We start from the raw sequence: 12,291 nt of genomic DNA on the forward strand, positions 1-12,291 counted from the left end.
CTGTGCAATGCAAAGGAAATCCTGAAAACATGACCTGTTGGTGGGCCTTGAGGACTGGAGTTGGGGACCCCTGGTCTAGGGGTTCTCCAGACCTGAACCCAATAGAAAATCTTTGGTGGGAGCTGAAACTCCATATTTCCCAGTGACTGCCCCCAAACCTGAAAGATCTGAAGGAGATCTGTATGGAGGAGGGGGGACAAAATCCCTGCTGCAGTGTGTGCAAACTTGGTCAAGAACTACAGGAAACGTCTGAAGTCTGAAAATTAAAGGTTTCTGTACCAAATATTAACTTCTGTTTTTCTATTGTATCAAATACTTATTTCATGCAATAAAATGCAAATTAATTATGTAAAAATCGTACAATGTAATTTTTTGGGGATTTTTCTTTTTAAGATTTTGTCTCTCACAGTTGAAGTGTACCAACGATAAAAATTACAGACCTCTCCGATCTTTGTAGGTGGGAAAGCTTGGTAAATCGTCAGTTTGAGTTACTTATTTTCCCCACTGTATATGGTGTAGCAATGAATCCTTTGACCGCCATGTTTGAGTGAACGTTTAGATCGTTAATTTTCCGTGTATTTCTAGATAAAGATATACGGTATATATTTTTTCTTTCTCGTGATGGAGAAGATGCGGTTCGTGTAGACTTCGGCCCTCTCTCCAGGCTTTACGTTGCCTCCTAATAGTTTTTGGCTCTGCTCCGCTCTCCTTGATATCTTTACGATGTGTAACAATGCATGTTATCTCGGGTTCCATTCATGTCTTGCTTCTTTTTTGTTTTTTCTTTTTTTTTTTTTCCTCCTCTTCTGGTATTTTAGTGACACAAAACAGAAACTGAACAAGGTAGCAGTTTTGATGATGAGATTACAGCTAGCCCGGCTGGCTGTCTCCTGCCTCTAAACTACACCTCTCTCCGCACATGGCCACCCTTATCCCATTGTTTAGATGTTGCTCAACCTGGCGAGTTTTAGGTTACGGGATCAATTGCTCAGTGCAACCCTGGTTTAAAAAAAAAAAAAAAAAACGAAAAACAAAACTTTTGTCTGGGAAATGTGAGCCCAGTGCCTGTGCCCCCAGAAACAAATCATTTGGAAATGAGACAGTTGTCATTGTGATACAGTGGATTTTCTTTTGTGAATTACCAGAGAGTACAGTCTAATTGACCAAGAAAACACATTGCAATTACCGCTTCCGCGCCGACTTCACTTTTTTTTTTTTTTTCCCCATTTTCGTTAATTGCAGTCTCTTGTATAACTGCAGGATTTCAATTAGAGCTTAAAGGAAAAAGAACTGATTTATTATTATTTTTTTTTATTTTTGTTTTTAACATCAAATGTAATGTCTTTGCTCTAAAGTTCTGGAAGGTAAGAAATCTTCACCGTTGGGTTAGGATTTCATGTCCATTTTGTATGCTGCAGATTATTAAAGTGGTCGCTCAAATAGTGACTGCTGACTTTAATCACAAGCCAGGATAACCCCTCTAAGCTTTTGGGATGGCGACCAATCAAAATTCAGGATCGTACTTTATCCGAGCTATTGTTAACCACCGGGGGATAGTAAAGTGCTATCTGTCAACATGAAAAATTTCACATATGGAACTAGTGGTGTTCATCCCTCAGGAAAAATGATACCTTTTTTTATTTTATTTTAATTGATTTATTCTAAAGAACCTGGAGAAATGCTGGAAGTGCACTTGATCTACCTGCCTGAGCAGTCTATATGGGCATGCAGGTCATAAACTTGATAAAAGGAAACCTTGACATCTGCAATCCAATGACTTATTCCAGAGAAATCCATTTTTTTTCTTAATATGTAAATGAGCTGTTAAGATCTATGGACCAGTCATAGATCTCCCTGAGAATCTGCCTCCGGAGATTATTGTAAATGAAAGGAGGAGTTACTCTAAGGAGAGCAGGCTGTCAGTCGTTACATGTCTCACACTGATAAAATAATCTCTGGAGGCAGATTCTGAGAATCTGCCTCCAGAGATTATTTTACCAGTCTAAAAATTTATGTCTGGTCCATAGGATCTTAACAGATCGTTAACATATTAAGAAAAAAAAGTGGATTTCTCTGGAACAAGACATCGGATTGCAGATATGAAGGTGTCATTGTATTCAGCTTCCTATGACCTACATGTCCATCAGGAGGGTTGATCCTTCTGACAGATTCTCTTTAAACTGCATGCCCATATGGTGAAGCAATGGTGGATCACTAGGTTATAGCATCACACTTGTGATCGATGGAGATCTGGGCTCGTGTAGATCTGTCTGTCCCTTTCTGAGGGACACCCGGCTGTGCAGTGAAGGCCAGACAGCCCCATTTATTTGGTTAGGACTGTGCAGGTCCCGCCTTAGTGGGAGGTTGGGGTGGAGGAAAAAAAGTAGCTGCAGAAGTGAATTAGTTGTGCTTCTTTTTTGTTTTCCTGGGTCAGTGGAGGTCCAAGAAATGAAATGCTTAATAATCTAAATGTGCTTTCATATCCTAGCCATCATTCTTTGAGATGTGGAGTAGCCCTTTAACCAAATGAATTTCCTGGTCGTTCTGCCTCGAAGCTTCTGCTATCAGTTTTGCTAAATTGCATTTTTTTGTGCTGAAAACAATCACTGGATTATCTGATTTTTTTTATTTTTTTTTTCCTGGATTATCAGATGCCTTATTTATTACTTTGGCGCCTTCTTCTGAAGCACAAGCCGTGCACGTGAACCGGTCAGGCGTTTCCAGGCCTCTGCCTCCTTTTATAATAAATGATTTTCTGGTCACATGCTCCCGATTATAGCCGCAGGGGGGTGTTAATTTTACTTCTGTTATTAGATTTTACTTCTGCTACAAATCAGACATCTTGAATATATACGAGGATGATGAAAAGTCCCAGTCGGCCCTCTCTCCATCTTCTCAGACGTCCACGTCTATTTCTAGTGAGAAATGAAAGCGGCCTCTGCAGGATTGGATCTGGCCTGACATGAAAGATGCCCTCTGGAAGCATTTGCAGCTTTCATTATCTGTTATTTCTCGCTGTGTTCCTGGACGAATTGTGGTTTTTTAGGTAATTCAGGACGGTGTGATTGTACAGAGGGGCGGCCCGGGTCCTGCTCTTCATCCATGGGCGACTAGAGGAGCAATGTCCTCTCCAGGCCCCTGCTCTGTAAATGTCTTATCGATCCCTTCACGATGGCCTGGAGAGGAGCCTGAATCGCCCCCCTACACCGCAAAAATGACAGTGGTGAAGAAATCCCTGGTTTTGAAAGCTGAAAGTTGTGATTTATTAACAGGGATCCAAATCTATCCGAACACAAGCTGTCGGCCGAATGTTCGTTCAGCTGGCCGCCGTGTTCCCCGACTCCCCGTACACACGAGATTGCTGGTAACCGAGCGTCTGTGCTCTCAATGGGGAGAGGAGAGGAAGCCAATGCCAGGTGCCCAGTCCCTCCCTGAACCCACCATATGGGGGCCTCCGACAGATGATGATGGAGAGTCGGTAGGCCCCAAACACATCATATCAGTGGTACTTTTTTCTGCACTGTTGACGCCGTTGGTGTTGTTTTTCCAGGAGTGGCGATATCACTGGCGCCGTTTTCCCGGACTGCTGAAGTCTGTGCTGCAGTTTTCCCAGGCTGCCGGCGTCTGTGCTGCCGTTTTCCCAGGCTGCCGGCGTCTGTGCTGCTGTTTTCCCGGACTGCCGAAGTCTGTGCTGCCGTTTTCCCAGGCTGACTGCATCTGTGCTGCTGTTTTCCCGGACTGCCGACGTCTGTGCTGCCGTTTTCCCAGGCTGACTGCATCTGTGCTGCCGTTTTCCCGGGCTGCCGACGTCTGTGCTGCCGTTTTCCCAAGCTGACTGCATCTGTGCTGCCGTTTTCCCGGGCTGCCGACGTCTGTGCTGCCGTTTTCCCAGGCTAACTGCATCTGTGCTGCCGTTTTCCCGGTCTGCCGACGTCTGTGCTGCCGTTTTCCCAGGCTAACTGCATCTGTGCTGCCGTTTTCCCGGTCTGCCGACGTCTGTGCTGCCGTTTTCCCGGACTGCTGACGTCTGTGCTGCCGTTTTCCCGGACTGCCGTTTTTCCGGACTGCCGACGTCTGTGCTGCCGTTTTCCCAGACTGTCGACGTCTGTGCTGCCGTTTTCCCAGACTGACTACGTCTGTGCTGCCGTTTTCCCAGACTGCCGACGTCTGTGCTGCCGTTTTCCCAGACTGTCGACGTCTGTGCTGCCGTTTTCCCAGACTGACTACGTCTGTGCTGCCGTTTTCCCAGACTGCCGACGTCTGTGCTGCCGTTTTCCCAAGTCGCCGGCATCGGTGCTGCCATTTTGCTGGGCCACCAGCATTTGTTCTGCCATTTTCCTGGACTGCCAAGATGTCAGAGCACTATGGTGACATGTATGTAACTTATCTTCCGTAGCTGCTTGTTTTATCATTTTATTTTTTAATTATCACACTGTGGAGACTTATTCGGCTGTTGTTTCTGAAAAGCCATAACTTGGTTTCCTGGAAAGCTGAGATACGTGTTGCTGTTTTTCTCAGGCCGTTTCCACAGGACACGCGGTCACCAGGGTATCTCCATACCCTAATCTTGGTAGATGCCGGTGAGTGTGACAAGCCTTGGGACTTCATGTATAAATGCAGCAGGTCTCGCCATATGTTTCATGCTCTGGTGCCATCTAGTGGCCACATTTCATGTATGCAGGAAAGCCCTTATAGTGATGAATGACAATTGCCTAAATCGAAATGTAAAGGGGTATTCCCGTTTTCAATAACCAGTTTATTGAATGTACCGACTGAGTTCCAAAAAAAAGTTAACTCCTTAGTATTTTTAAGCAATGTCTTTTGCTGTCAGTGAATGAAAACGCTCTTGCAATTTTCAAAGGCTTCACATCTGCTGAGTGTATGCTCTGTGAGCTGATACGTAGTTTGCCACAATGTATCAGCCTAGTAGATTAGGTCAGAGAGTGTTGTCTAGAGTGGATATAATTGTATCTACTGTCCTATTTGTTGCCCTCGGTCCAGCGCCGAGTCTTCCGGTGCTCCTGGTGTCTGTTATTGTCTGCAGCGCTGCTACAATCACATCGACCGTATAACAATCAGACATGTCGTTGGCTCTGAGCGACTCGCCCTGTCAACGCGGATAATGCCGCCGAGCTCGCCTGTAACTGCTCCACCTCCAAAGATCATGGAGGACGATGGTCGTTAGTCCCCGGTCACATGTACAAAGCCGTATGAATCGTCCATGTTCCTTATTCCTCATATTTTCTTTTTTCCTTCTTAGATCAACAACATTGGAAAGCTGAAGGATTTTCTCCTGGAGCATAGGAAGGATTACATTAATGCCTGCAGGTTAGTGCGGAAAACAAGTCGTGCATATCTTATGTGTATGTATAACCCCAATTCCAGTAATGTTAGAACGAAATGTAAAATCATGTATAAAGAAAAATGCAATGATCTGGAAATCTCTTATAGACATATTTTATTCAGGACACAGATCAGAAGGTGAGCGTTGGGCATTTTTCCATTTCATTTGAAAAAAATCAACTCCTTTAGAAATTGATGGCAGAAAGACATCTCAAAAAAAATTGGGAAGGGGTTAATAAAAGGCTGGAAAAGTAAGTGGTACTAAAGAAAAACAGCCGAAAGGTCAATTTTCAACTGTTTCAAGAGGGCATGTTGGAGAGGCAGAGTCTTTCAGAAGCAAATATGGTCAGAGGTCTGTGAACAACTGAGGCTAAAAATTGTGGAACAAATGTTACTCGTTGTAAAATTTGTATATCCCACAATCTACAGTACATAATATCCTAGGATTTAGAGATTCTGGAGAAATCCATGTGCATAAGGGACAAGACTGATGGTCAGTAATGGATTCTTGTGATTTATTAGCCCTCTGGCGGCACTCCATTTAAAAACAGGCTCATGAAGACTTCCAGAAATTGTCTGTGATCACAGTTAACTGTGCAATCTATATTATAGCATGCAAAGAAGAAGTCCTACATCAGCACAATCCAGAAAAGCTGCCATCTTCTCTGGGCCAAAGTGCATTTTATTATGGGCTGAGGCAAAATGGAATACCATTCTGTGTCAGATGACTCAAAATGGGAATTTATTTTTTAAAACCATGGATGTCGTGTTCTGCGGACCCTAAGAGAGTCGAGGAGAGGGACCATCCAGCTTGTTGTTATGGAGAAGGACCATCCAGCCTGTTTTTGAGGAGAGAGACCATCCAGCTTGTTGTCGAGGAGAGGGCCCATCCAGCTTGTTGTCGAGGAGAGGGACCATCCAGCTTGTTGTCGAGGAGAAGGACCATCCAGCTTGTTGTCGTCGAGGAGACGGACCATCCAGCTTGTTGTCGTCGAGGAGACGGACCATCCAGCTTGTTGTCGTCGAGGAGACGGACCATCCAGCTTGTTGTCGTCGAGGAGACGGACCATCCAGCTTGTTGTCGTCGAGGAGACGGACCATCCAGCTTGTTGTCGTCGAGGAGACTGACCATCCAGCTTGTTGTCGTCGAGGAGACGGACCATCCAGCTTGTTATCGTCGAGGAGACGGACCATCCAGCTTGTTGTCGTCGAGGAGACGGACCATCCAGCTTGTTGTCGTCGAGGAGACGGACCATCCAGCTTGTTGTCGTCGAGGAGACGGACCATCCAGCTTGTTGTCGTCGAGGAGACGGACCATCCAGCTTGTTGTCGTCGAGGAGACGGACCATCCAGCTTGTTGTCGTCGAGGAGACGGACCATCCAGCTTGTTGTCGTCGAGGAGACGGACCATCCAGCTTGTTGTCGTCGAGGAGACGGACCATCCAGCTTGTCGTCGAGGAGACTGACCATCCAGCTTGTTGTCGTCGAGGAGACGGACCACCTAGCCTGATCAGTTTACAGCTCTGCATCTTTGGTGGTATGGAGTTGCATTAGTGTCTGACATTGGTTGCTCACACATGAGAGGCACTATCCGTGCTGAGCATTATATGGAGGATTTAAAGAAACATTGTCTACACCCAGACAACGTCTATTTCAGGAAAGGCCTTGCATAATTCAATAAGACCATTCTAAACCACATACTGCCTACATATTACAGCAGCACGACTTCACAGAAGAAGAGTTCTGGTGATGAACCGTCTGGCTGCAGTCTGGAAGTTTCTCTAATAGAAAAGAATGTGGTGTATTTTTAAAACAAAAAATCCAGTGAAGATCCCAGGCTGTGGAGCATCGAGAATCCTACATCAGAATGGTTCCTCTCCCAAAACTCCAGCAATTGTCTCTTCACTTTCCAGACATTTACAGACTGTTGGAAAAAGAAGAGGTGATGCTACGCCAGGATGGACACGGCCCTGTCCCAACTTTTTTGAGCTACATTTATCAATTTCTAAATGAGTTAATTTTTTTTCAAATGAAATGAAAAAATGTCCAACATTCACCGCCTGCTCTGTGTCCTGTGTTCTGTATGAATAAATTATTGAATTCTTGTTTTCTTTACATTTTACACAGCGTCTCAACTTTTTGGGGATTGTGTTTGTGTGTTTGTGTATGCACGTGAAAGCGATGACTTATATGTAATCTTAAGGGCATGTGCACACGGTGGGTTTTTGGTGCATTTTCACAGCATGGAAATGGGCCAAAAATGTTAGGGAATCCTTAGGCTACGTTCACACTGGGCATTTTTGCTGTGTGTTTTTTTTCTGCTACAAAACCTGGGTGCTTGGCAGGAAAGAAGCTGCCGCAAAAACTCAGATTTTTGTGCGTTTTTTTTTTTCATGTGTTTTCATGTGTTTTTGTTTGTTTTTTTTTTTGCACTCAATCCATTGGTTGAGAAACCCTGAAAAAAACTCTGAAAGAAGTGACATTCTCTCTCTCTGTCCAAAAATCCCATGCAAAGTACAAAATACTGATAACAAAAAAAAAATAATAATAATGTGTGTGCGTGAGGTTTTTGAAATCTCATAATCTTTGCTGGTACTGTGAAAAGTAGCTGAAAATTAGCATTAAAACGCAGCAATAATGCCCAGTGTGATCTTAGCCTTATTCCAGCTAATTCAATGACAATCCTGAAGTGTTGTGCACATGATCAGTCATTTTCCTTAGAGTATTTGCAGGGTTTTTTTTCCCTGTGTGACACCGTGGGAAACATCGGCGTGGCGGTTCTGATCAGCGGTAACGTTACTTCCGGGAGATCGTTACCGTGGGTCAGAGCGCTGTGGGGTCACGCTGTCAGATGTCAGCGTGACCCTGCAGAGATACTGTGACCCGCGGTAAAAAGCTTACCACAGGTCACCAGTTTCAGCTGATGAGACTACTACTCTCATCAGTCGACGCCTTCTGTCACTTATAACAGCGATAGCAGGCGCCGCTGATGGGAGAAGTCTCTTGTCAGCTTGCGCCTGTGCTCAAAGTTTAAAAGAAAAGAAACAAAACATTTAAAATAATTAAATATGTATTAAAATAAAAAAACAGATTATACTCTTCTAATACCAAATCCCCAATGCCCTTGTAAAATAAAAAACAACATATACTCACCTTTAACGCCCAGTCCCCAATGCCCATGTCTCCTATAAACAATCAAGAGTAATAAACCACCATATACACTCCTGTCCGACGTAGTCCACGTTATCCACAGTGTTCCATGGCGATCTTACTTGTAGAACAGTCACATCGGGAGATGCGACTGCTCTTACCAACCGCCAGCTACACACTGACAGGAGCGTCATTGCTCCCGCAGTGTATCACTGAGCTGCTGTGAGAGAGGTCACACAAGTTCATCAGCTGATGAGCTCCAGTGATCTCACATAAGGCACCGCCGCTGCATGAGAACTTTTCTATACACCGCAGGAGCAATTACCTCCTGTGTCAGTGTGTAGCTGGCTGTCCTGTCACATCAGTGACTGATCTCAAAGTCATAAGGATCATCGTGGGATTATAGATTATCTTCTCTGTGGACAGGTGAGGAATATTATTTGTGTTATTTTTGTTACAGGAGACAATGGCTTCAGTAGATTGAGTGATGACGCGCGTATGGTTTAATTTAGATTCAATAAAGGAGTCATTATTTCAAATAAAGGACTTTATTCCGGGGGGCTGGGGGGGTGTTTTTTTTGTCTTTTGTTTTTTATAATATCACTATGGGGTTAGTAATGAGGGCTTCTTATAGGCTCCTCTCCATTACAAACCTTTGGGCTTGATGTCACCGGACAATACAAAGGTGACATCAACTCCCCCAATGATCACCGCACCAGGGCAAAGTGGTTATAGGTGCTCCATTTCTGGGAAAGCTAAGAGCTGATGTTTTTAGTCTGGGAGGGGGCTAATTTCCATTGCCCCTTCCTAGGCTATTAATATCAGCCATGAGCTGCCTGCCTAGCTTTTGTGGGTTAGATTTTATAGGGGGACCCTACTTCTTTTTTTTTTTTTTCCTGGGGTCCCCTTGTAAACCAGCCAGTAAAGGCTGAGCAAACAGGTGTGAGCTGATATTATTAGCCTGGGAACTTTTATGGCTATTGGCTTCTTCCCAGAATATTAACATCAGCCCTCACCCATCTGCTTTCCCTCTGCTGGTTCTGAAAATTACGCCGGAGTCAACGCAATTTTTTTCATTTTTTGTAAAAACTTAACAGATCTCGTGGTGCACGCTGATTTCTGCCTATTACTGTTTGGTTACAGCCTATGTAGGTTAATTCTTTTAACGCTCCTACGTAGGATGGTGACATTTTTGCTGCAGCGTTTTTGCTGCCAGGAGATGCAGATAACTTTGCAGAAAATTCTGCAAGCAAAGACTAAACATGCGCACATGCCCTAAGTATTTGGATGCAGACATTTCTGCATCTCTATGCAGGAAAAACAGAGTACGATACGCACAACACCCAATTTTTTTTTTAAGTTTTCAGCCTTGGCAACGCTGTCAGAAATGTATTAAAATGTCATATTTGTCCCAAAAATGTTTTTCCAACTTTTTTTTTTTTTTTTGGGGGGGGGGGGGGAGCAGAATTCCCTTCCTGGAAAAGCATAAGACATTACATTTGGATTTATGGCCTGTTAAGTCTCCAGTTGACATTCAATTTCTTACAAACTCCTAAAACCATTAAAAAAAAAAAAACGTCTTGGCGTAATTGTTGTCTGCTGCACGTGCTCTCACTGTCCAGCAGATGGCGCAGTGGTACTATAAATTTGGATACTATCAGATGACGCTCTGAAATCCTCCCTTATATTTTTCCTTTGTGTTCAGCTAGTCATTTCCAAAAGTGTAGGCACCCGTGACATTGTTGCAGAAACTGAAATATTTCTCCCGGAAAATTATTGCAATTGCACATGTTTTTATAGTTATGTTTATTTCCTTTGTGTGTTGGAACAACACAAAAAAAAAAAAGAGGAAAAAACGGAAAATTGGACATAATTTCACACAAAAAAAACATGACTGTATATAACACATGTTCTGGACTGTTAAGATTATTTCTGTGCAAAATGTTGACCTTTTTGCTTCTTTCAGTTTTCAATGCCCCGAAATAATATTACGAATTGTCATTGGTTTAGTTATTAAAGGGGTTTTCCGCGCTGAACAGCCCCTAGTTGTGAGATCAGCGTCTTGGATTAATCACAAAAGGTTTCAGTAAAATTAGTGTTTAATCAGCAGCAGAGAAAATGGTGACTCTATCACAACTGCTGCACCCCATAAATTAAGTAACACATGGATGGAATCGGGGTCTCTGCCCCTGCATCATGCTGCTGTCTGATTGCATAGCAAAAACCTGCTGCCAGATTCTCTTTAACCCCTTTCTGACGTATGACGTAGTATCCCGTCGAGGTGGTATGGGCCCATATGCCCACTGACGGGATAGTACGTCATTACCGATCAGCCGCGTTCACGGGGGGGAGCGCGGCCGATCGGGGCTGGGTGTCAGCTGACTATCGCAGCTGACATCCGGCACTATGTGCCAGGAGCAGTCACAGAGCACTCCTGACACATTAACCCCCGGCACACTGTGAACAAAGATGAACGCAGCGTGTCGGCGGCACAGGGAAGCATCGCGCAGGGAGGGGGCTCCCTGCTTGCTTCCCTGAGACCCTTGGAGCAACACGATGTAATCACGTTGCTCCGAGGGTCTCCTACCTTCTTCTCCCTGTAGGCTCTGGATCCAAAATGGCCGTGGGGGGCCTTCCGGGTCCTGCAGGGAGGTGGCTGAACTGGATGGACAAATGTCTTTTATCGGCCTTACTAACTATGTTACTATGTTACTGTGTTGCCAGAGCCTGCTCAGAGCAGGCCCCAACAAGCCTCCCTGCAGCGATCTGTCACTGTAACATGATGTCCCCCTCCTGGGGCAATGTTACAAAGTAAAAAAAAAATAATAATTTACGGTACACGTAAAAAAAAATTAAAAAAAAAAATCCTAAATAAAGAAAAAAAAAATATTGTTCCACTAAATACATTTCTTTATCTAAATAATAAAAAAATAAATAAAAGTGCACATATTTAGTATCGCCGCGTCCATAACGACCCGACTTATAAAACTGGCCCTCTAGTTAACCCCTTCAGTGAACACCGTAAGAAAAAAAAAAAGAGGCAAAAAAACGATGCTTTATTATCATACCGCCAAACTAAAAGTGGAATAACACGCGATCAAAAAGACAGATATAAATAACCATGGTACCGCTGAAAACGTCATCTTGTCCCGCAAAAAAAGAGCCACCATACAACATCATCAGCAAAAAAAAAATAAAAAAGTTATAGTCCTCAGAATAAAGCGATGCAAAAATTATTTTTTATATAAAAGCTTTTATCGTATAAAAGCGCCAAAACATAAAAAAATGATACAAATGAGGTATCGCTGTAATCGTACTGACCCGAAGAATAAAACTGCTTTATCCGTTTTACCAAATGTGGAACGTTATAAGCGCCCGCCCCCCCCCCCCCCCCCCAAAAAAAAAAAAAAATCATGAATAGCTGTTTTTTGGTCATTCTACCTCACAAAAATTGGAATAAAAAGCGATCAAAAAATGTCACGTGCCCGAAAATGTTAGCAATAAAAACGTCAACTCGCCCCGCAAAAAACAAGACCTCACATGACTCTGTGGACCAAAATCTGGAAAAATTATAGCTCTCAAAATGTGGAGATGCAAAAAATATTTTTTGCAATAAAAAGCGTCTTTTAGTGTGTGACGGCTGCCAATCATAAAAATCCAATATAAAAAACACTATAAAAGTAAATCAAACCCCCCTTCATCACCCTCTTAGTTAGGGATAGATAATAAAATTAAAAATTTTCTTTACATGAGTATGGCACCCAGGGCCTGGAGGAGAGTCTCCTCTCCACCAGACCC

The 12,291-nt window shown here is 43.6% G+C and overlaps 1 protein-coding gene across 1 annotated transcript in view; it reads left to right on the forward strand.

The window, feature by feature from the left end:
• The window catches only part of STX18 (syntaxin 18), a 197,491-nt gene that overhangs the window by 101,607 nt on the left and 83,593 nt on the right, over positions 1 to 12,291 (forward strand). Inside the window, exon 2 of the mRNA XM_069744834.1 lies at positions 5,261 to 5,328. Within this exon, the coding sequence (XP_069600935.1) occupies positions 5,261 to 5,328 (68 nt within the window). The remainder of the gene's footprint in view (positions 1 to 5,260; positions 5,329 to 12,291) is intronic.

This window comes from Ranitomeya imitator, chromosome 1 (assembly GCF_032444005.1).
Source record: "Ranitomeya imitator isolate aRanImi1 chromosome 1, aRanImi1.pri, whole genome shotgun sequence".
NCBI lineage: Eukaryota > Metazoa > Chordata > Amphibia > Anura > Dendrobatidae > Ranitomeya > Ranitomeya imitator.